Source organism: Peromyscus californicus, unplaced genomic scaffold (genome assembly GCF_007827085.1).
Source record: "Peromyscus californicus insignis strain IS unplaced genomic scaffold, ASM782708v3 Scaffold_7__1_contigs__length_154581171, whole genome shotgun sequence".
Taxonomy (NCBI): Eukaryota; Metazoa; Chordata; class Mammalia; order Rodentia; family Cricetidae; genus Peromyscus; species Peromyscus californicus.
In genome coordinates, this window is record NW_026294595.1 from 81,988,459 (window position 1) to 82,013,847 (window position 25,389).

General features: G+C 44.7%; 1 protein-coding gene across 5 annotated transcripts in view; it reads left to right on the forward strand.

The window, feature by feature from the left end:
* Positions 1–21,765, forward strand: part of Mpped2 (metallophosphoesterase domain containing 2) — a 178,466-nt gene extending 156,701 nt beyond the window's left edge. For all 5 annotated transcript variants that reach the window (XM_052722630.1, XM_052722629.1, XM_052722631.1 and 2 more), the window contains 3 exons: positions 14,195–14,310; positions 17,782–17,895; positions 20,401–21,765. In XM_052722630.1, coding sequence (XP_052578590.1) covers positions 14,195–14,310; positions 17,782–17,895; positions 20,401–20,519 — 349 coding nt within the window. In that variant the 3' untranslated portion in view covers positions 20,520–21,765. The remainder of the gene's footprint in view (positions 1–14,194; positions 14,311–17,781; positions 17,896–20,400) is intronic.
* Positions 21,766–25,389: the final 3,624 nt, after the last annotated feature.

Consider the following 25,389-nt stretch of genomic DNA (forward strand, 5'->3'; position numbering starts at 1 on the left):
CTCAGGTCCAGAGCTATAGTCAAGGGCTCCCCGGTTGCTCCTGGAGCCAGAACTGAGCCAACAGTGAACACCTCAGTGTCAGAGGCTCAAAGAAACTGGGGTTTGTGATAGTCTCCCTTGTTCTGATACTAACCTGAGAGTGTGGGAATCTAAGGCAAACCTTGTATCCTCCTGCTCAGAGGAATGGCCCTTTTAGTCCTTCACTGTATCTCCATCCACTGATTAGCCCAGGAGAGCCTAGACCTGTCTCTGTCAGGTGTCCGCCATACCTCATAAGTGTTTCCATTTTTCTCTCAGCTGTTTTCCTGGGTGGCCCTCCATTCTCTTTTCATATACAATTCAGATCTTTTTAAATACAAGACCTGGGGTGTAGCAGTCATTCAGAAGATGTCTGAGAAACTAGGGAAAGCATGCGCCTGCATCCATGCAGACCATATGTACATTTGGGCACTCTGTGCAATGTGCTGGGGGCTGCTATATCGAGCCACGTGATGTCCTAAAAATTTCTTGTGTTACTACCTCACTGTAATTTATGCTTGTGTAGAACAGTTTACTGCATATTCCAATAATGGTAATTTTCTTGACCATTCCTTTTAATGCAGTCTGAAGGATATAATTGCTTCCAGTATTTTGCTCTATAAATAATATCTTTAGTGAACGGCTTTATGCACAGCATTTTTATTTGATCTTGGATTATTTCATTAGCATATAATTTCTGAGTAGAGATTATTGGATCATAGTATAAGCCCTGCTTAAGGCCTGTGATGCACTGTCCAATCTATTTTTCCCTTTTTCTATGATTTTATTTTATTTTTGTGTGTTCGCGCATGTGTGGGTATGCACGCAGATGGGCACACAGGAGCTATATTTGTACGAGTGCCTGCAGCAGCCAGAAGAGGGCCTTGGAGCTCCTGGAGCTACAGTTACAGACAAGCAGCTGTGAACCACGTGACATGGGTACCAGGAACTAAACTCAGTTCCTTTAGAGGAGCAGCAAGCCTTCTTACCACTGAGTCATTTCTCCAGTCCCCACTGTACAATTTAACTAAAACATGAGCTACATAATGTGAAAGTATTTGGGGGTAGCCATTTTAAAAAGAAAAAAAAAGATAAAATTCATTTTAATAAGTTTTACTTAACCAGGTTATCTACAATGTTATATTTTAATATGTGTTTACTATAAAGGTTTTTAGAAAATTTTAACGTTCCTTTTTTTTTTCTCTATGAAGTATCTAAAATATGCTGTGTGTTTCACAGGTAGCACATCTCAGTTGAGACTAACCTCATGCCTAAGTGCTCAGTAGCCATTGCTGGCTGTCATATTAGGCAGCATTAGCCTATGAGATGTGTACACACGTACGTACATATATAGTGTATTAACTGACGGTTTAAAATAGCCTTTCATTTGTGAAAGCCCAGACTCCCTGTATCTTGCCCTGTCCTACCCTCTAATTAAATGTATCATCTGGATCACTCCCTTTAGCACTTTTGCTAAATATCCTGTAGTTTTTTTCATTATTGTGTATATCTTCTTGATAACTGTTTCAAGTCACTCAATGTACTGGGTCTTGGGGGATGCCACGATGGATCAGAAACGGCTGACAGTCTGCTGGGGGGGAAAGAGAGATGTAACAACACTGTGACTAAAATGCTTTCAGGAGTAAAGGTGAGCACACGCACACACCTCGGAGATAATGTAAAGTATGATAAAGTTCACAAATGAGGATTAAACAAAAGGCTGAGGGGATTAGAGGAAGCTTCTTGAGGAAAACATAATTATGGCTTCAGCCTTGAGGGTGCAGTAAAATTTTAATGGGCAGGGAGAGAGGAGACAGTTTTGCCTGTAACTATCTTGTTATCCCAACCAGATGGCAGGTTGGTGAAGGCTGGGACGTTGCCTCTCTTTGTGCTTAGATCTCCCCAGAGCGCTTTGCCAGAGTTTCACGGTGGAAGGTGCTTGCAATGTTTGTTGAGCCCAATTAATAATACATGGTTGGCTGGCACTGGGGGAGGGAGGCACCCAGCCTGTGTGCCTGCCTTCACCTCTGAATTGAAGGGGCCGGGTAAGCTTTTCACTCACTCCTCTGACTGTGGAGTCATGGCTTCCTCACTTCAGTAAATCTCTCTGGACTGAAACTAGTTCTTCAGAGCCAAAATGGCAGATAAATGGGGGCCAGCATTTTAACTTCCTCCTGACCTATTTGTCACTTACTCCAACTCCCCTGAGCTTCCAAGCAGCATGAACGGGGCACAGGGACAAACGGCGGCCTGGGAATTGGAAGGCACTTCATCGGAAGGGGCTTTTGTTTTATTTGTGACTGGCTTATACTGGCATTTGCTTGACAGCCTGGCAAGTTTCACAGGAATTGTTATCCCTGTTTCATGATACAGGAAACAAGACTCCCAAGGGGTCACTTGGTCAAGTGGCTTAGAAGAGTCAAAACTAGACATTTCATCTTCTGACACCCAAGCCCGTGTCTTTCTATTAACCAAAGTTGGCCCACCTGTGTTAAAGGCTAAGTCCATTGCTTTGTGATGTTTCTACTTGGCTTTTCCTAAGTTTGAGAAGTAGGGAAGAGATAAACTTCCTGGTAATGCAACGAATGTACAGTAGAGAACAAAATCTGAAGAGGGGAGACGCTAACACGTAGATGATGCTAACCTGCATCACAGCAGGTGCTGGCCTTGGGTTTTTAATGTAAGGAAGACTGTTCCAAGTAAGTTACACATATTGTCATATTTAATCCTCACAACAGACCTGTGGGCTATATATTATCATATCCATTTTACAGATTGAAAAACAGATCAGGTATGTGAATGTACCCAATCACTCTGCTAAGTAAATTTGGAGTCAGGCCCTGACTTTCAGCCCTTTTTTACACAGTTAAGCCTCCTTAGTGCCACAAGGCCATATTAAGCCTAAATTTCTGTACATTGATTTCTCTAAAATCACCACCTTGTTCTTATCTCTGGGCTATTGTAAACTGAAAAATGTGAATATCCTTAGTAACCAGAAACGTATACCATGGGTCTGTGATGGCCTTCATTGTCATTTTTGGAATGTCATAGCCAGCAGGGAGATGTACCCCACCAACACAGTGGTCAGTGACATTCAGTGCAGCTTGGTGTCTTAGATTAATTGAATAAATAAATAAATGACTCCTGCTCCAAAGGTTTCTTCCTGTCCCCACAAATGGTATAGAGAGCAGACAGAAGGCAGCAGGTCCTTCGCCTCATATCCACCAATTCCACCACCTCCTGGAAGAAACTGCCTCTCGGTCCAAAGAAAACTTTTAACATCTCCAAATTCCCCATCTGTATTCCACCTACATCTAACCATATGGAGATACTTACACAGATTTTTTTTTTCTCTCTAGGTGATAATATAGTTATCTCCATTATTCATGGAGATACTTATACAGAATAACATTTTCTCCTTAAATGGTATGTGGCCATTGTTTATAAAAGTAAGAAATAATAGAAAGGAGAAAATCACCCATAATTCCCTTGCCCTAAGAAAACTATTTGGCATGGTAGTCTGGGATTCTTCCATGATTTTTTTGTATTTATACTGATATATTAGAAGATGATACTCTGGATTGCCACTGACCATCAAGAAATACACATTTTCTCATGAAGTTAGAAACTCTTCATGAAGACTCCCTCTTAATTCAGCTGGTGAATTATCCTGTGCTAGGGGCTGAGAGCACAGTGGTAAGCCACCTGAAGCCACCGAGCTGCCAGTCTGCCTTCTCATCTCAGACTGCCCTGGGCTTTCATATCAACTGATCATTTATTCTTTGAGGGTTGATTTTTCAGGTGATAGACTCCTTTACTAGTGAATTCCTCCTCAGCTGTATCCCCTTGGTGCTGCCGAATATTAAGTAGTATGTGAAAGAAAGCATTGTTAGCAACATAAATGTCTGACACATTCAACCACACTCAGAACTAAACCAAACACAGTCAAGTGTTATTCTGTCCTCCAGTGTACCATCCTCTACCATTCCAGCCTTTGCTGCACTACCCTCTATCACACTGTTCTCTATCATCCCACCCTCTGCTGTACTACATCTATCACACTATCCTCTATCATCCAGGCTCTACTGTACTACCCTCTATCACATTGTTCTCTATCATCCCACCCTCTACTGTACTACATCTATCACACTATCCTCTATCATACCACCCTCTACTGTACTACATCTATCACACAGTCCTCTATCATATCAGCCTTTCCTGTACAATCCTCCGTCACATGACTCCCATCATCCCAGCCTCTACTGTACTACACTTTATCACACTGTTCTGTACCATACAGCCCTCCATCAGTCTATTGCCTACTGCACCATCCACTATACTATCCTCTCTGGTACTACCCTGTATCTACTACCCTTGTGGTACTACCTTCTGTTGCATTATCCTCTGCTGTACGATCTTTTCTGTTCAGGGCAGAGACCTCATCAGTCTTCCTGTATCCATTACAATCAATTCCCAAGAGTTTACTATGTAACAAGATGAAGTCCGGCTAACCCTGAGCTCACCTCTACTTCTCCCTCCTTAAAACCTGAATAAAGCAGGCTCTGCTTGGTTCTTGTAGCATGACTGCAGGTAAGGAGGGGGAGGGGGAAGCACAGGTGTTCTCTGTCCAGTGCCCAAGTACTTGGCAGTCTTCCCCCCTCTTTTCTCTGTCCCGTTCGTTCTGCACCTTAGTACCAGCCAGGTATGTGATACACACTGCCCTCTGGCTCCGTCTCTTCTGGGAGATGGGATGGCTTTTGTGCCTCCTAATGCTCCATCCACTTGTACATTTGGAGTGTTTGCAGGGAAAAGCGACTTCTGCAGTCCCACCAAGTTGCTTCTCATTTGGGAACTAATCCACTTTGGGAACTGTTGGCTTCTTTTTCGAGTCGTTCCGAGTTTCCTGGAGGCTCCCTGAGATCAGATTGAGATCAGAAAGGACAGCCAGATTTAGAGAATTCTGCCCAGGGCACCTTTCTATCTGAAATAACTGGCTATGTTTTGTTTTTGTTTTCTGGGGGTTTTTTTTGTTTGTTTGTTTGTTTGTTTTAAGAAAGCTGTCGTGGATTCTATTTGCCTGCTACCCAGTTTGCCAGAACATGGCACAAAGCAGGCACTCAAACCAAAAGGATGAGATGATGCCCTGGGGGCTCACCGAGCCATCTCCACTGGGCTTCCAACCCGGTAAGTGTGGTGTGCACTATACAAAGAAAATGGCCTGAATTCACTTTCTGTGTCTCCGTATGGCCAAGCTTAATGCTGAGTATGCACTGGGCATTCTGAAATCTTAGGTAAACAATGAATACTGCATTCCCAAACAATGGGGTATCATTAACCACAAAAGGAGTGGATTTCTGACACGTGGTATGTTATAAAAGTAGTATGCTAAGAGAAATAAGCCAGACACAAACAGATAGTTGTTATCTGATTCTACTTATATGAGGTTTCCAGATTATCCCAGTGCGTAGAGACAGAAAGTAAAATGTAAGAGTGTTTACCAAGGGCTGGAGAAGTGACCTCGTAGGGGGTTATCATTTCCTGATGTGGACAGAGTTTGAGGGTTAACAGTGGTGACAGTCACACAGCATTGTGAATATACTTCATAGAACCCAATTATACCCAACATGATTAAAGGTAAATTTTGTTTTGTACATATCTACCACAAGAGTATATTGTCCATTTCCCTGCTTCGAAGATAAAATGCTACTTTGTTTTATTCCTTTCTAGCATACAATGGGTCTGTGACAGATGTCCTCACTGTAGAATCCTCACTGTTGGGATGAGTTGTAAGTGCAGTAGTCTCATTGTGGGCTGCTCGGTTCAAGGCCCTTTTCTGTGACAGTGCCAGTCTGAGCAGGGGGCACCTTTATTCTAAGTGAAGGTACCTTTGATTTTCTTGGCTGCAAAATAACACTCCTATAAGTATCAGGTCATGACCAACTCCTCTCCTGTCCACAAGAATACTAGCTGTCTTGCTATGATCTTTTCTGTGCCCTGCCAAGCTCTCATGGTAAGATGGGTGACATTGTCTTCTTCTCCATCATATGGAGGGGGGATTAAAGACGTTGGAGGGGCTGAAAAGACTTCTTTTCCTGCTATGCTGCTGCTGGTGGTGGAGGTGGTGGTGGTGGTGGTGTGTGTGTGTGTGTATGCATGCTTTTGTGTGGGTGGGTGCACATGACTGCTGTGAAGGCTAGAAGAGCATATCAGATGTCTTCCTCTGTCACTCTCTGACCAACAAGCCCCAGTGATCTTTCTATCTCTGTCCCCAGTCCGCCCAGCTTACAGGAGTACCGAGCCACACTTGACTTTAATGTGAATGCTAGGCCACTGAACTCAGGGCCACATGCTTGTATGGCAAGCTCTCTTACCCACTGAACCATCTCCCCGGTTGCTCTTCCTGCTCAGAACTTGTTTATAAGATTAAAGGCCAGGATGCTTGGGAGGACTGTGCAGACACTCTAACACTATTTTTAATAATTTTTGAAAATGGGTCATAATGTCTTGTTTCCTGATTCCTAGAGCAAGTGCAGCTCACACTGCCTCCTTTCCAGTAGGGGAAGGGAATGGTAACAGAGGTGTGCTTCTGACACTTGCTCCTTGTTAGTTACAAGACAGAGGCACCGTTGACATGTTGGAAAAGACTGCAGTGTCTGATCCTTTGGCTTAAGAAGCCCCACCTGTAGGTCATAGGGCTCAGGGGACTACCTGGTACCATTTCATCCTTTTGCATAAGCAGCACACAGACCACATTAGTCACCCAGGACTGCCCTTTATGAAACAGTGTCTTTTCATCCCAAGCACCTCATAACGAAAGGCGACACTACAAAGCCCAAGTGAAGAGTCGGGACAAGACAACTGTTGAAAGAAAAGCCTGCAGTCCCCTTTGGAGGCAGCTGAGCCTCTGTTCTGGCAAGGCAGCTTGTCCAAGCAGCTGCACAGGGGTAGAAAGCTGGAAGTTGCGTTTTCCCTCTCTCTGCTATCAATGGTGTGTGTGTGTGTGTGTGTGTGTGTGTGTGTGTGTGTCTGTCTGTCTGTCTGTCTGTCTGTCTGTGTCCTTGATTCAAGTTAGTCTGTGGACATCTTTTTAATTGCACAGTAGAGTAACTTGCAGGCTGGTCAAAGGAAGGACTTACGTAGGAGAGAGAAGGAGGGCTTCTCAAAAACCCAGAGCCAAGAGGGGAAGACGAGGCAGGGAAGAAGGGCGGAGGAGAAGGGACAGGTGTCTGCCTTTCATCTGGATATTCAAGATGATGGATCTGGTGCCGGGGAAGCCGCTCTTTCTAACTGACAGGGAAGCTTTGCAAGCAGGAGAGGGCTCAGCCGTCAGGTGAGCCAGAGATCAAGAGTTATCCTGACAGCTTCATGGCATGTGGAGTGCTGGGTGATTCTCACCAGCAGTGCTTAAATTAGCTTCTCTTGGACCTGGTGTGGTGTGCAGTCGGAGAGGGATGGAGGGTGGTGGGAGTGCCAGATGCAGAGGAAGGCTGTGGTTCTGAAGGGCTACTGTGTAGGGCAGTACGTATGTGGGAAGCTGGCCCCTAGTTTCCGAGTTTTCTTTCACGAAGGTGCCAGGCAGCACTGATGCCATTAAATAGTAGCTCATCAGTTCCTCCAGCAAGCCTCTCTGAGTTCTCTAATATAAATATTCGAAGGACCTTGAATACCCCCCGACTCTGAACTTCCTCAATTGAAGATCTTGCCAAAACCTAATCACCTGTGCCAGCCAGCTAAGCAGCCTTGACGAACCGTTTGCCCCATGCACTCGAGTTCCAGGGATTTGTCTGTGCAAGACTGAGGGAACAACTGTGTGAGCCAGTGCCTCTCTGAAAAATCTTCCACTCAAACGCAGACCGAGGAAGTGCCTTTTAATAAGTAATCAGCCGGAAGAAATCAGGCTGTCTAGCCATCTAGTGACGCTTGCTGCATCACTGGGGAACCTTTAAAACCTTCTGGAGCGGGGGTTCTATGATCTGTCGAGTACTTGGCTGAAAATTCTACAAGGAAGAAAGAGCCTGAGGGATTCTTTGTGTGTACACTTCTTTACACATGTAGATACACTATAAACAGAGAGATTGCTAATATATAAATAGAAACTACAAATGAGCACTCCCAGCCAGTGTCCTGCCAGAGGTTTTACATGCAGTTATTTTATCTACATTGGAAGATAACTTTTTATTTCAAAGATGAGGAAAGCTGAAACTCGGAGAAGGCATAGAAGTGATTGGCAGGTGTGGGACTTGAACATGGGTCTGTTTGACTCCATAATCCATGCTCTTAACCTCTGCCTCTTAAACAAGAATGGCTGGCTTTTATAGAGCCTCTGGGTTCTGATGACTGCAACAAGGCCAACCTGCCAGGTCCCACAGCTGGGTGTTACAGGAACCATTGACCTCCCCTTCACAGCTACTAAAGAAAGAGAGCCACCCCAGGGCTTCTGAGCCTTGATGAAGTACTCCGGAGACCCTACCCGTAAGAACCTCTCTTGGTGGTGCTGCCCGCCCAGTACTTGTTTGTCCCTGGAAGATAGGTGGACACTGACCCACACCAGGGCCGGGAATCAGAGCAGCACACCTGACCTCCAATTTTGCTGTTTTGTAAATCCTGCCTTGCCAGGATAGCCCCACCCCACCCCACCCCTGCCCGCGAAGTTTGTGGAGGAGTAAACAACCACTCTTTGTCCAGGCCTCCCAGGATTTATGGCCAACAGCTCCTTCAGCCTGCACTGATGCGCTGTGTACTGCAAACACAGATGACCTTTGCAGCGATTTCATCTCAGGCTGCTTCCGTCTACAAGACCTGTTTTTTTTTTTTTTTAACTGATGTTGTTTCCAACTAGTTCTGCCTGTTAACTCTCTTAACTCCTGCCACTCTAGGAAGTCTAGCCACAGAGGCCAACAGCCAAGGACTGATTGGTGTCTTGAAAGCGTCCCCAGTTCCTGTCCATCTGAGTCTCAGGTCCAGTGGTTTCAGGCAGATGGAATCGCTCCCCTCCTTTCCAGACCTTTCTAATCCCTCCCCAGGAGGGGACGGGTCTCAGGCACAGATTGGCCTACTAGCGTTAAGGTGCTTTGTGAGTGCTTTTCTTACAAGTTGGTTCCCATGTGGTATTTGTTAGTCACAGCTAATTATGAAGTCCTTGGCCAAGGCACTCGACATTGTTCCTTGGATTCCTCCCCCCTCTTTTTCCCCGTTGCCCCCTGCTGCTGCAGAACAAAACCTATTGTGGGGCTCTGGAGGTTGGCTGTGCACATATATTCCAGCAAAACCCTGACTGGCTCAGTGTTGGGGTCTCATGTTTCAGACTGAACTGGGTAGAGCATTATTCACCAACACTGGGAGAGCCGGCCTCTGTTCTGAGCAGACTTTTCTCCCACAATGCACTGGGCCTCTCACAGGCAATTTGGACAACTCACTAAGAATAATTCACAGCATTACTCAGAACCTAGGCAGTCTGCGCCGAATGGTAGAATGTTATGAGCTTTACGCCATAGGATGCTCAAGTGCCAGGTGTTGCCAGCTGCCCCGGGTGGCACAGGCTAGGAAGGAGGAGCAAGGCTGCGGAGACTGAGCTGCACTTGCGTCCGTCCGTCTTTCCTGCTCCCTGAGCAGAGTGCCTCAGCATTAACCTGCTCTGTGTACTGGGCTTCTGCAGAAAATGTCCACATTCTAAAAGCAACCTTGAAACCGTAAACTGAGTCCCCTCACTTTTCATTCCTTAGATGCAGGGACTGGCCGCTGTGGGTCCTCCCCTTACCTAAGGTCCACATGAGCAAGTGAATTGAGGACAGAATGAGAACTAGCACCCAGCTCTCCCGACTTCCAGAGGCCCCATTTCTTTTCCTATGCCGGGCTGGTTCTGGACAACATCAGCAGGCTGCTTCTCTCCTTGGCTTACTGCCATTCTCTTATGGGAGAACCTCACGTGCAGGAGACAGAGGAGCTGTCGGACCCAGAATGGCCAGAGCACACTGTTTTCCCTAAGAGCCACCTCGCAATTCTGTGCCATCTTCTGGAATCCTAGTGTTCGGACTGGTCGACTGATGCAGCGGGCATTTATTTTTACGTTACACGTGAGACCCCACGTTAAAATTAAAAGAAGGGTTTTGTCACTCTTGTTCAGTGGAAGACCATAGCCCTTGGAGCTGGCCCCATTGGGGGTCATATGGTAGCTGCAAATACCGGTTCTGGAAATATGAACAAACTACTATCACTGATGTCATGCTTCTATCTAAATATAGAATGATAATGCATGGTTAAGGAGTGCTGTGAGGAGTTAAAGCCAATAATCTAGATAAAGGCTCTGTATAAAATATGGCAGGGCCTTGATAAATGTTCCTGTCACAGTAACTTGACCACTCACCGTCATACACACACCGGCTTGAGTTCAAATAAAAGCCAGACATGCTAAAACTTTGTCCTTAACTTGGACCCTTCTGCATTTTGTCACAAGCTTAACATTAACCAAATGCAGTTTGGGTTATCTATAGACCAGGAGTTCAGCCTTCTCTTTCCCTGGAAGCTTATAAAACCGAGTACTTCCTGGGAACAGGATAGGTGTGACTATGGGCTTCTGAGAGAAGAACTTACCAGTGCGACCATGGAAGGTCTGAAACAATTGACTCCTGTTCCTGTGACTCTGAAAGTCCCTAGGGTGTCCTGGGGACTCAAAACTGCCTGTCTTCAGCAAAATCAGAGCCCGTCGCTGTCCCCACAACTTGGGTGTGCTTGGGACCTTTTCAAACTCTTCTCTATTTTCCATCCGAATAGGAACAACCAAAGGCCCAGAAGCTTGTTTCCAGAATGTAGGGAAGCAGATGTTTTTGCTTATTTTTCTTTCTTCTCTCTTCTGCCAAAATGCTAAGTTTTCATTGGGTTCTGTGGTTGTTTTTCTACTTTTGTTTTGTTTTTACTTTTAAGACAAATCTTGGACGAGGGCCGTTCTAAAGGGAAGAAAGGTAGGCATTTCCAAGCTGGGGAGCTCCTTCTTTAAAACCTGAATGACAGCATGTAAGAACTGGTGATAGATGTGCTGAAGGACAAGAGAGAACAGGACTGGTGGATTCCTTTCTAGAAGAGTCCCAGGCTTCCTCCCCAGGCCTCATGCCCGGGACTGCCTAGTTAAGCGGGAAGAGGACAGTGACTATTGCTTTTTCAAAGAATTCTGAAAGTGAGCAGATCATGCTGTGGATGGAGCATATGCTGCCGACCAAGGAAGGCTCAACACTAGTCATGGGCCCTAGAGTTCCCAGCCTGCTAAAACATGGTCGCTACTGATTAGTTCCTATTTCTACTTTAACTAGTCAACAGCAGTTAATATCAACACACAACACAAATTTGTCATATAGGTGTGTTGCTCAAAAGTCTGACTCTAGACCTACTGAATTAAAATATAGCTGTGACAGGGCTTCATTTCTTCAGAGAGTCTCAGGGAGATTTTTTATTTTTATTTTTTTTGAGATACAACCCTGGCTAGCCTAGGACTGGCTTTGTAGACCAGACTGGCCTCTAACTCAGGAATCTGCCTACCTCTACCTCCCAAGTTCTGGGATTACAGGCATAGGCCATCACCCCACCAGCAACTCACTTTTTATGTTTACATTATCCAGCTTTTCAAAGCCTCTCTGTTCCCAGCTTCCTAGTCCTCTTCCTCCATCTTCAAAGGTAGCAATATCAAGTTGAGTCTTTTCTCACTGCCCTGCTCACGTCTACTGCCCTCTACTGCCCCTTCTTCCAGTGCTAGAGGCCTTGGTGGGTCAGGGCGGACCCGCCTGTATAATCCAAGATTATGTTCCTATTTTAAGGTGAGCTGAATTCCTTCAGTGACCCTTGCTATGTAAGGAGGTATAGTTACGGGTTCTAGGTATTAGAATATGGACCTTTTATCAGAGAGCACTATTGCCCACAACAGATACATAGTCATTTTTATACGAATACAGTGGTTATATGTAGTAGAGATTTCAGTTATTAGAAACGGAACCTAACAAAATTGGAATCCCTTTCCTAGTGAAAGAAAAGGATCTTGTTGGTTCGTACACTTGGAAGGAGGAGTTCACTTGGTGTCAGACACAGCTGAGTCCCTGTGTCTAAGGACATCATCAAAGCCCTCTCTTGCTTGTCTTGGGTTACTTTGGTGGTCAGTTGATTCCCAAGCAGAGACTGTCTAGAGGACAGCTGAGATATCTCCCAGCTAGTTCCAGGGCTGCACAGTTCTTGAGACTTGAGATTCCAGGGAAGAAACATGACCTTCTCTTTAGCAGTGCTAACAAAATCCTGAGGGTGACACTCAGCTGTCCAGCTTGGGCCATGTGTATACTTGCAAGTGAATCACTGTATGGGCAAATGCAAGTTACTATATCCAGGATCCAGAGTGCAGGAAGCCTTACCAGAAGAAGCACATGTATTATATCAGGGAGGGAGGAACTTACCAAAGAAAATACAACGTTGTCACCAGAAGTAGGAAAGAGCTGGATATGCCATGACAGCAGGTGTCTACTCCATCATATTATAGCTTGATTTCTGAACCATGAAATGGAGATAGCATTTGGCTTCAAACCACAGACAAACTTGAAAGAGCCCAGAAGTGGTTCCTCTAAGGCAAGTACATTAATTCAGGTAGCACACAGGAAGAGGAATTGGCATCGTGGTTAAATTTATTGGTGTTGGAACAGATTGCCTTGGTTTAGGTCCAAGTTCTGTTTACTTAGTTTTATCATGTGTAAACTGGGGATGATCATACTATGCATCTGAGGAGTGTTAAACCTTGTGAGATTGAAGTTTGTGAGAAAAAAAAAATGCTTAGAAGAGGACGCTGACAATGTGAACACCTAATGACCAACAACTGTCTTCAGGATTATTCCCATTTTCTTATCACATTGTTAGGCATAAGCTCCAGGAAGATGGTGTGGGGTCTTTGAAAGAGGGTAAGAAGTAAATAAGGTACTTTTGGGGTTCCTCTTTCTAGCCGGAAAAAGTCTTTTCTTTCTTGAACTTTTCATCTTCACCACAGTGGGAGGTTAGGTTGTCATCTGAAATGTGGATTTTGACATAATTTCAAAGGCCATCTTTCTGCCCCTGACCTTGACTGTGTATACCCACTACCAAATGAATGTTCTGTCAGTGTTTCTAAGTTTGGATTCTTGAGATAATCCTATTAGTTTGGCCAGTGATTGTCTTCAAATAAGAGCACAGTCTGTGTTTGATCAACTGGGACTGGCAGTGAGCAGGTTAAGCTGGAAGGGAAAACTGAACACTTGCAGAAAATTGACCATCTTGTCTTTTGCAAGTGTGCCGGGCAAATTGGAATTACCCTATGGAACAAAGCAGTCATTTTCAGAGAATACTGTTCAGCTTGAATGTTTTGGATGAGTTCAATCAGAAATGCCTTGTAGAAGCATGTTAGGCCTGCAGGATGTAGAGAGAAAAAATATTCATTCTCTCACTAACAAACAGGATATTTGTAAACAAAGCTCTGTCGAGGCCAGACCGACAGACAGACATCCCCATTCCTTTGCTTACATATCCTTGATCTTAGAGACACATTCATGAAGCAGAACCTCCAGGAAGATGCTCTTGGGTGCTGAGGGGAAACAGATTCCAGAGGGACCAGGGATGTCCCCAGAATCTTCCCTTTGGTGGCAGGAAGAGTTTTTGGTAACTCGTTTTACTCTTCAGAGCCCCCAGACTCTTCTCAGCAGCTTCCATCCAGACTGTTCAGGACATTTCAGTGGACAGAGATTTTTCTTCTAGTCAAGTGTCCTTTTCTCTGAGACGAACAAGGACCTCTGCCCTGTACTTCAGGAAATACTGGTGGCGTTCCTTACCTGTGCAGCACTAAGAGAAGCTGGGAATGCTTTGGATCAGGGCTGGGTATCTTGGGAAGCACTGAGATGTGGGGGGAGAAAAAGCATTGTCACAGTTTTGTTAGAAGCCTGCTGGGGAAGTCTCCACTGGAGAGGCTCCTGTGCCCCTTTCTAGTGAAACAATCTGTAGGTGCCATGCCTGCTTTCAAATGGCTTGGTTTTGAAGCAGTCAACAGAAAAGCAGCCTGCTGCCAGGGCCAGCCATCAAAAGAGAAGAGAGAGCGTTGCAAGCCGTGGGTGGATGTGCGTGAGAAACATGACAGCGCCAAGGTTTCGTTCTGCTGGCCTGACCCGTGTGCGTTATCTCCCCAAAGGACCCCGTGGTTTAATGGATGGGGCTTTAACCTACCCAGAGGCCAGTCTCTGTTGGACAAATGGAACCTCATCCCTGAGGGCATCGACATACTCATGACACACGGACCTCCTCTAGGTAAGTGGAGCAAAGGTTATCCTTTCCTCATACAAAATGCTTCCCTCCCTCAGCATAATGAATAATACCTTGGGGACATAGTAATTTTCCTTCAGGAAAAAAAAAAGTGAATGCAAAAGCGAAAGTCAATGTCTCTAAAGAAACCCAATATTAAACTCAGCGGTTCTACTAGGCTTATAGGTGTTCATGAATTTTCTTTTTTTTTTAGTCGAGTCAGGGGGGAAAAAATCAAATGAGCATAGAACAGCACAGTCTTTTAAACTTGGTAATTTAAGAACTGTGTTCCCTTCACAGTGAAGGGGTAGGATGGGACAGGAAGGATGACAGAGACCTGCCAATCACAGGCATTTGAATGGCAGTGAGATGAAAGGAACCTCATTCAAAGGAACTCATTTTCCTTTTCACACATAGCATTGGGCCCAGACTATCTTTAAAGTTTAACATTTGAGCTGGTCATGTGAGCCAAAAAGGTTTTCCTAAAGATGAAGTATTTTCAATAGGGACTTGCCCTTAAAATTACTTATGGCCATGTATTCTCTGTGCATATTGGTGACATATGTATATTATCTCTGGTGTCAAAGCTACCCCCACCTAGTGACACAGACTATGGGTCAGAAGATGGTTAAGTGATTTAAGTAATTAGATCCTAATTATTCATGAGCTTATCATTGGTTTATCTTGCTATAGAAATTTTCAACCAGGATCCACCACCCTGATCTTACCATCTACTTGCTATGGATTATGCCAAGATACTTTCTGCCCAGCTAAAGCATGCTCAGAAAATTCAAATATTTCACTTTAAATGCAAATGTTGATAGTATTTATTTATTTTTATGGGGAGGACACCTTTTTAATATTATTGTAATACATTGTATTAACAGAGTTTCCTTGGTCATACTGGGTTGAAGGGGAAATACTGTGGGCAGAGGTGACTTCCGTGATTTTTGTTGTTTCCTTGTTAAGCATGGCCCTTCCCTCTTTTATCAGCCTGTGGAATCAAATATTTTGTTACTCATTCCCGATGCATATTTAACCTTTGTAAAATACCTCTGTTAAGAGCCACTCAGTGCTGTGTTCCTTTCCTTACAAAGGGGAGGGCTCCATGTTTCCTGAACAAATGGAAGGGAGAATGGAGGTTGAGGCCATGGAGCCACATATTAGTGAGGCGGAAGTGGGGAAGAGAGGCTAGTTCTGTTGTAGACAGTGTGGTACACATGGGTTCACCATATACGTGCTGCTCTCTGATGCACTCACCTCATCCTGCATTCTCCAAGACTGTGTTTGCCAATGATCCTAATCAAATCATTGACAATTTATCTCCTTATTTAGACTAATTCAATCATTAAATTTGCTAACGAAATATTGCCAACTCTCAGCAAGAGTGCCTTGCAGGGATACCATTCCAGCCAGCTTGAGTCCTCTACCTGAGCAGCCTGGTTGGGCACAGTTCATTGGGAGGGTCTTGGATAGCAGCTGTAGCCTGGATGGGCATAGTTCATTGGGAGGGTCTTGGATAGCTGTAGCCTGGTTGGGTACAGTTCATTGGGAGGGTCTTGGATAGCAGCTGTAGCCTGGTTGGGCACAGTTCATTGGGAGGGTCTTGGATAGCAGCTGTAGCCTGGTTGGGTACAGTTCATTGGGAGGGTCTTGGATAGCTGTAGCCTGGTTGGGTACAGTTCATTGGGAGGGTCTTGGATAGCAGCTGTAGCCTGGTTGGGCACAGTTCATTGGGAGGGTCTTGGATAGCAGCTGTAGCCTGGTTGGGTACAGTTCATTGAGAGGGTCTTGGATAGCAGCTGTAGCCTGGTTGGGCACAGTTCATTGGGAGGGTCTTGGATAGCAGCTGTAGCCTGGTTGGGTACAGTTCATTGTGAGTGTCTTGGATAGCTGACAGCACAGAAGCATTCCCATCAGTGTAGTGTTCCTTGGAATATGACTTCAAACAGAACAACCAGCTTACCACCAAGTCATTCATTTGGGCATGAAGCAAGTAGTACTAAGAGCTAAGTCTCAACACTAGAGTCTCTAGAATCCCCATATCCTGGGTACCTTTCCAGCAGAGGCTACCATCCCTCTTTTGTAGTCAAAGTGAAATAAACCAGCTTGTACATATATCAGAGGGAGGTCCACACCCAGAAGCTTCATAAGAAGTCAGGCAAAGCTTTCACAGTATAGAGAAGAGCTTTAAGACTGGAGTTCTTTGGAAAATGCTATGCTGAGGCAGGGGGTGGGGGAGTGGGGTGGGGGGGATGGGGGGATGGAGAGTTTGAATTCTTGAATTCTTAGTGTGAAGGAGGCTATAGGTGCTATTTACTCTCTACTGTTATAGTCTCAGCAAGATGATATCTGAGGTGCTCATATACACAGGGAAGTATTTTTCTTTTTTCAAGAAAAATACTTCAAGAAAACACATCCATGAGATAACAATGGTAATCACTGTGGACTCGGAATTTTCCCCTTTTCTTAATAAATACCCTAGTTTGATTTTTGCTAGGCACTCCACTTTTATCTGCTAGTCTTCCTATTCTCTACAAGCACTTCCCACCTCCCAGCTAGCCTGACTTTACAGAGACTAAATATTCATGCCTACTGCCTAGCCAAACAGAACAGAAATCTGTCCCTTCCTGCCCAGCCGTTTCTAACAGTAGAAAGTACCTAATGGAGCTGTGGAATGGATTTCCACAGATTATGATTTAGCCTTTCATCCCACCTGCCTTCCTTATACACCATCCTGCTGAGGTGTATGGATTTCATTTTAGACCATAATCATCTGGATAGCTGACTTTTGCTATAATTGATGTCAGTTTTTTATAGATTTTCTGCATTAAGCAGAGGACTAAGTGGCTTTTACTTTAAAACTAGTCAATTAGCCCAAGCTTGCTGGATGCCACCATGAGGTCATGTTGTCTTTTGCTAGAGAGGTGTGGAGAAGCAGCTGGGTATTCCAAAGCTCTGGTTGTCAGGAACCCCCAAAGGCTAAGAGTGACATCTCTAAGCAGAACAAGGCATCCTGTGGCCAGTTCCCAGGCAGCTCTTCCACATCCCCTTTCTGTGAACCGTCATGGGAGGAAACTGGTATATCTACATATAAGAAAGAATTTTGAGGAAGAGAAAGCGACAGAATTGAGGGGGGAAAGAGCTATGATGGGGCTGCCGGGAATAAGCGTCATTGATCTCATGAAGAAGATCTGAAACCTGTGGCTGAATAAATCAAACTTCTTGCAGGAAAAGAATGTTAATTAACTGGAAAGGGGGGAAAATGGAAACCAAAAAAAAAAAAAATTAATTAAGAATCCAAAGAAGACAAAGTGATGAGTGAAAGTTCCTTAAAAGCCATTGTGAGCTTTAATGGAGAGGCTAGGATTACAGATAACATAATAAACCTTCTGTGAGTTATGGCTTCCTGAAAGTCTGAATGAAACCTTACCTGAAGAAGGAAAATTAAGAGTATTGATTGCATTCTCTCCTTAGGTTTCCGGGACTGGGTTCCAAAGGAGCTTCAAAGGGTTGGCTGTGTGGAGCTCTTAAACACAGTCCAGAGGCGAGTTCGGCCCAAGCTCCACGTGTTCGGTGGAATTCATGAAGGTAAGAACACAGGAATGGATAATACGCCATTACCCATACGTGATCTCACACTCTCCAGCAGGCCGCGTCAGCCAGACGGAATGATGGGAGCAGCCGTTCTCAAACGTTAACGCAAAGGAACCTTTTTCTAAGATAAAACCGCATGAGAAAAGCTCACATATACAAAGCTGATAAATAGTTTGTATTGCTGTCTTCTAAGTAGAAAGGCGAGTAGGAACCCTGTGTGGCTTACTTTACCACAAAGTCCACATTATCCTAGGCAGCACTGGAACCTAGAGGCTCTAAAGAGAAATTAATAATAATGACTCTTGCAGCACCAATAAAGCCAACTTTCCTGTTTAAAGGAATAGACAAGACACCCTCGAGATCAGACACAACCTAAAGTATCTGTAGTCCCTTTGGGATCTTACATGCCCAACAGAAAGAGCCAGGAACACAGGATGTTCTCTGCAGAATTACTGTGTACACGCAAGGAATGGTTCCTAACGGATATGGAAGGAGCCACTCTGTGCAGATCAACATTTCCCTACTCAGCTTGGAATTGTGAGAAATCATTAGCACTGTTGGCTGCAGCTGGGGTTAACTGGGACAATGGAGTCTCTAAAGGAGAAAATACCCATTTATTGGTTTCTGTCTTTCGAGGTAAGCTGAGTCAAGGTCCCGGATCACGAAAGCCCTTCTTCAAACCAGATGTCACTGGGCTTTTGTAGACAAGCAGAATATTCTGTCAGCTGACCTTGGTGTCTCAGAACCTACGAGACTGGCCCGGGCATGCATATTTGTGTGCAGCAGAAGCATTTATGTGGGCAGCTGCCATGTTTCCTAGCCCTTGTTCACCGTGGCTCTCTGGAGTTATTTATGAATGTCAGAGTCGAGCTGAAGTGTGTGAGGCTGTGTGCTTGGTGAAACAGAATGCAGTTTACTCCAGAGTCCACAGGCACAGTGGCTTCCTAGTTAGGTAGGTAAGAAAGAGCATATTGAAACATCATCCTACCGAGGCCAGAGAAAATTCAGCTTGCTCCAAGTGCAGACACCAGCTTCAAGGCTGGAGAGCAGAGGTGCAGCTAGTTCCTGGGCAGGAGGCAGGGGTGATGGGGGGGGGGGGGCAGACTTTAATCTCTTATGCTCCCTAAGGGAAGGGGAGAACCCAGAGATGGGACTGCCTATCTAAACTGCATTTCCGGGCTGGGGGGAGGGGTGCTGTTATCTTGAAAACTAGTTTGAATTCCTGTGGGATTCCTTTGAGTTTGCATTTCACCCTTTAAAAAAAGAAGTTTAAGTCATTAATTTACCTTAAACTCGACAGACAATTGAAGAATTCCACTAAAGCCCCACAATAATAAACTGCCTTTAAAGGGAAGCGATCATATTCAAATAAACTTGTCTTGCTTTTATTCACTTAAGACAGCTAAAGAGGGCAGCGAGAGGGCAAATACCAGCCTCTTGATGGAGAGAGATAACAAGACTTTATGACCCCGGAACCAAACAGTGCACATTTTAAATGCAGCTTTTCTTTTCTTAAGAGATTTTTCCATTGACCCTCATTAAGCTCTCCACAGGCTTACTTGGAAAAATTTTAGCAAATGGAGCAGGGGGAGGGTGGAGGATAAGAACCTTATCAGTAATTTCTGTATGTCCTGGTCATTTTTATTTCTTCATGGCTATGTTTTTATATGCCACAGAGTCCAATGTGAACATAGAATTACAGACTCATTGAAGAAGTGGTAAGGTGTCCAAGGAAATGTGCAAACTTCCAAGAAGCCTAAAAATGTCAGCATGTTAAAAATTATGAAAGGAGTCTACATGCCAGGGTGCCATGACATTTTCTCAGCTTTCTTCAATAGATCATTTGTGCTGCATGGAGGGATGCTTTCCCTGCGTGCACTGTCTGGGTACATTTAGGAAACGGTCCTGTGGTGATGTTCCTACCTACCACAGTTGAAGAAGCAATGCTTTGGAGTAAAATGGAACTTAGCATTAAAGCCACATGACTCAAGGTAGAATCAGTCACTTACGGTTAATTGTCATGGAGACAGATCTCTCTAGCAATGAGGAAGATGAGCGTTCACACCTGAGCGCTTGCCTTCCTCCCCCTACCTCGAAGCCCCCTTGGAGCCCAGCTGTGTTCTTAGGCGGCTCACTTCCTTCCCTGCAACTCAATGGTTAATGCGGATTTTGAAATGAAAATGATACTTTAAAGGTGGAGGCGTACTTTTCTTATTCTCAGTCATACAGGTATCATGTCCTTCCCCTAACCAGTTCAGTATTTGAGCAAAGCGGGCCCAGGAAAGAATCGCTCTTTGCTGAAGGGAGAAATCTCCTGTTTTAAAGAAAGCAGCAAAATCGGACAGAAGCTCCGGAAATCTGTGTCTCTGAGTAGGTCCACTGCCTTCCATGTTTCTCCCCTCTGACGACGATTTTGTTGTTCTTCCCTGCCTGGTGGCCCTGTGGTCAGCCGTTATCATTTGTCTATACTACAGTAACTGTGACACTGTCTTCCTACAGGGTACGGCATCATGACCGACGGTTACACCACCTACATCAATGCGTCCACCTGTACAGTCAGCTTTCAGCCGACCAACCCTCCAATTATATTTGACCTTCCAAACCCGCAGGGCTCCTAAAGCTCTCAGCATCCTATCGGAATGGGAGGGACGGTCTGCAAACTGCCATTTTTCTAATTATAAACTTACGTTCTCTGACTTGTTTATTTTCAAAACCTGTGAGTTCTTTTTGTAAATTGTTGGGACAGGAAAAAAAAATGATGCTAGAGTTGTGCTGCCTCTTTTTGTTTTTTAAGTGGGGTATCCATTTGAAATCAAAGGAGCATTGTGAATTTGTAAAATGACTTCTGTTTGCTCAAAGGCCACGCCATTGTAAATTGTTAGTGTTTGCCAAAGGACAGCCAAGCTTTCTTTAAAAAAAAAAAAAAAAATGATTTTAAAAAGTCTTATTTGAATATGCTTTAAGCTGAAAGGAAAAGATTTAAAAAAGGAAAGAAACACATAGGCGGTGTTTTGAATTCACCCAGATTTGCACAACACTTTGAGTATTGTTTGATGTGTTCTGTTGTTTTCTTGGTGTTATTTCATTTTTATTTCACAGATGTGGCCCCAATTTAGAGCAATCTCAGCAGAAGTAGGTCTGGAAAAACCTCAGCTTCACACTGACTCTAAGGAAGACTGTGTCCAAGGTGAGGCAAGAACAGCCCTCACTCAGAGGCTTGGCCGGAGAGGTCCGTACCATGGTTATACAAACTCGCACTGTCTGTTTCTTTTAAATTATTTGAGCTTTAAAAATACGGAAACAAGACTCTGTCAAGAGCAGATATTCATGCAAGGAAGAAAAGTGTGCAGACTCCTTTTCAATGTGGATTTATATATATATATATAAATATTTTTTGTGCATTATGACTAAGTTAGGAGTTTAATGTTGCCAAGGACAGTCCAACTGCAAAGCAACGCTGTGCAGCAGCACATCGGAAGTCCGAAGGAACTGACCCCTCCTTCCTCCGAACTCAAGGTCTTAAAGAGCTTGAGTTCAGTCTAGGTACAGTAACAAGTGTGTATAGACTTCAATGGATGCATTGGAAGCGAACTAAAGTAAGGCTTAGTCGTCCTTTCTATTTAAATGCCCGGCATTGTCTTCTCGCTCCCCCCACCCATTTTGCACTGTGTGTTGATGCAATCTTCGCTAGCACAAAATGTTGTTGCTAATAATCCTTTCTGTTCCCCCATCGTCAATGCCATTGAGCTCTATTCTATTTTATGTTACCTTAAAATTTAGGGAAGCAGTTGTTTTCTTTAAATTTATTGTGATATTCTATATCTAGCGGCCTTTATATGCAAATAAAATTGCAAGATTTTTAAATCTGTGCTGTGTGGTTGGGCTGCCTGGGGAAGGATGGTAGATTTGTCCTGGGGACAGGAGGATTTATTTACATGCAATTTAAGTAATCCCCTCTGATCCATTAGAATATTGGTTGTTTTTTTTTTTCTGATTTTTCAATAAATGTTTATGGCCTGCCGATCAATCCCAGGCCAGCAGGTACATCAATAAGACGCTGGCAGTCCTGGCTCCTTGCAGCACACTGTTGTCTGTCTTGCCTTAGGTTTGAAAGGGTGCAGCCTGTCTTTGGCCATAGGAATGTCTGGGGGACAGAGACTGTCAAGGCTGTGACTGCTGTTCGGGGCATGTCGGTGGTGTTGACTAGAGGAAGCCACAGAGGCCAGGGAACCCGCTCACTGAGCTTTCTCATTTGTGGGCTTGAGTAGCCACCACCCCTCAAGCCACCATCCCCACACCAGACACACACACACACACACACACACACACACACACACACACACTCTGTTCTGTTGTTGTTTTCATGATTCCACTAACATGTTCTTTCAATGAGAAGAGAGGGCCAGTGGTGGGATGTGGAAATTGTGTATACCTCTTTTATTTTGTCTAGAAGAACCACTGAAGAAAAGCAATAGGATCTTGCTGTTGCTGTTGTTTGTGGGGATTTTGTCTGTAGAAGTTTTTGGTTTTTGTTTTGTTGTTGTTGTTGTTGTTATTGTTTCAATTTTCTGAAACAGTGTCTCGTGTAGCCCAGGTGGGCTTAGAAATCTCTGTAACAGAAGATGACCTTGACCGTTTGATCCTCCTGTCTCCAGCCTCTAACTACTGGGTTTACAAGTGCATGCAAGTGCAGCCTGTGGACTGCTCTCCAGTCAATGCCCACTTAATTACATTTCCATTCTGTCTGTCCATTGTGATTCCTTTGATGCAATTCCTGGAAGGAATTCTTGGTTTCAGTACTAGCTGGGACACTGGTCTTAGAATGACAGCACAAATGCTCATAATCATCTCAGCCCCTTTCAGTTGTATCTGGTAGGCTTGTCAGTTTCAGATCTGAGACTGTACAGCAGGTACATGGGCTTCCCAACAAGAGGGAGTCTATGATTACAGTAGCTATGGTGGATGAGATGGAGTCCTGAGAGAAGGCGGCAATCCTCCCTAAATCTGCTGACTTGGTGTGAAGATTGCTGCCTCCCTGCCCCTTCCCAGGGGATGGAGAGAGAAGCAGCATACTGAACAAATGTCTCACCTGGCAGCTAACCAGGACATGGACTCGATTCGGACATCCCAAAAAAGCAAAGAAAGGTCTCCAGGAGTAGGTGGATGACCACAAGGACACGTGTGCACGCTCAGACCTTGATAGCACATTTGGATACCAACTAATTAGGCAAAACCCTTGCGAAAATTGCCTTCCACCGTGCATTAGCAGGAAGTGACACATTCTGCTGTATCTAGAGCATTGGACTGACTATTCATAGAGATTCCTGCCGCCAGCCCACACTCTGCATGCATGAACTGCTTCCAGGGCATCCATAATGACTGTGCTAAAGCCTTCTCTGTTGACCCTTATAGCAAGAAGTCATTCAAAAATGGTGGTTACCAATCTAGCACTTTCTATTCCATTACCAGGCAATCTGCTGAATAGGTTTCATATTTTATCTTCTTCCTTGAATCCTAAGCATTCATAAGCCACAGTTTGTAGGAAGGCAACACCACTGCTAACTGAATAGCTTCCTGTAGGATAATGGAAGGTTCTGAGACAAGTGTATCTGAATCCATAGCCATACCCTTTCTGTTACTTGCTTCTGGACCAGAAAAACTAATCCCTAAGAGCTAACAGAAAATTGGAGGGCCTAGGACATTCCCTGCTCCCCACGTAAGAACCTGCTGAAGCACCTTGCAACATGGTTTGTTGGCAGCATTAAGATGGACCATTTCCTCTGTGCTTGAGGCCCAGGACACTGCAGTGGTCATGGGAGCCTCCAAGCCAGCCCAAATCTGGTTTCCTCGTGGACTAACAACCGTGTCTTCAGGAAGAAGCCATGTAATGTGAACTCCAACATGGAGAGCTCTGCCGGTGTCTGGTAAACAGTGTGCGTGTGTTCCCTTTGTCACCCTGCCCTGTCTCTAGGTCCTCCGGGCAGAATTCTGTCTGTTGTCCCTTTACTCCAGAGAGGTCCAGTGGCCTTGTATCTGAGGTGCTGCATTTGTGTTCATGCTTTGTGAACGGTAACCAACTCCCTTTTTAAAGAAATAATGGGCTGTTATGAGAAGCAGAGCAGAGACCCTGACTTTCTAGCTTGGATGTCATACCTTACAAAATCTCTCTAATCAGAGACTAGAGAGCGGTTTTTGAGTAGCAAGTTGCTAACCCACTCACATGGGTCTGCTGTCTCCCCTTGAGTCTCTCACTGTTCAGCTCTGTTTGTGAATAATTTGCCCTTGTGTCGCAACCTTATTTTGTCTAACAGAGATGATAGGAGGTTGCTGAAATCCCTTTCAGGGACAGGTCAGTATTACTCTGACAGATGGCCAGCATTACATCCGCCTTCATCTCCATCTCGTAAGGAACTAACATTGTGAACCAGGTCAGCTGGGAGGATTTGGGGTTTGTCAGTTGCAGATAAAACACTTGGTGGGTCCGAGAATGTCCCCTGAAAATGTGGGGCTCTGGTGAACCCGGGATACCCCTCTATTTGTATGTTTTCCTTTGTCACTCCTGTCCTGTTCCCATGTATTGCTAAACAACGGTGAACTGAGATTTCCTTTGTCTTACTTAGGACTGAGGCATTTTGAACACAGCTGTGCCTGGGTAGAGAGGCTCCTGGTTCAGAAGTCTTTGTACTTTTATTTTTTAAAAAAGATTTATTTATTTATTATGTATACAGAAGAGGGCGCCAGATCTCATTGAAGATGGTTGTGAGCCACCACGTGAGTGCTGGGAATTGAACTCGGGACCTCTGGTAGAGCATTCAGTGCTCTTAACCTCTGAGCCATCTCTCTAGCCCTGTTTGTGCTTTTATAGAAAGCTCCAGACTTATTGCTAGAAATCAGCCTTAAGACAGAATGTTTTTCTCCTACTTTGTAACCATTAGCAGAATTAGTGAGTGTGTGTGAGCTGGAGAGCGCGGCTCTTCTGGAAATTCCCAATCATTTTCCTCCTTCCTTTTGAAGCACCTGCCTTTCTTCTCCAGAAGAAGACAACACACCATTACCTAAGCCCCATGAGAAACCCCACTACTGTATACTACTGCCTATATAAAGTTTGCCTCTGCAGATCATATGAGGTTCACAGAGGGCTGTCGGCACACACTATGGTCACAACGCTAATCAAAGATAGAGCCTCCATTCATATTGGACTCTTAATGTTGAACCTGAATGATTTTCAACTTGACACTCATGAATAATCAGGATACTGAGGTCAGCTTTGGCCAGATAGAGGACGATTTTGCAGTAGAGGATCATTTAACAGTGAGGGATAAACCGGGTGATTCAAAAGAAACCCCAGAGAGGGCCCTCTGGATGGTCCCCCGAGGGTGACCTTTCCCTTTGTCCACCCAGTCTGCTTGTGACAACCCTGAAAACACTCCTGGTGAGGAGAGAGATGAATGCATGGTTTCTGTCTGTCTACATCAGGACACAGTTAGC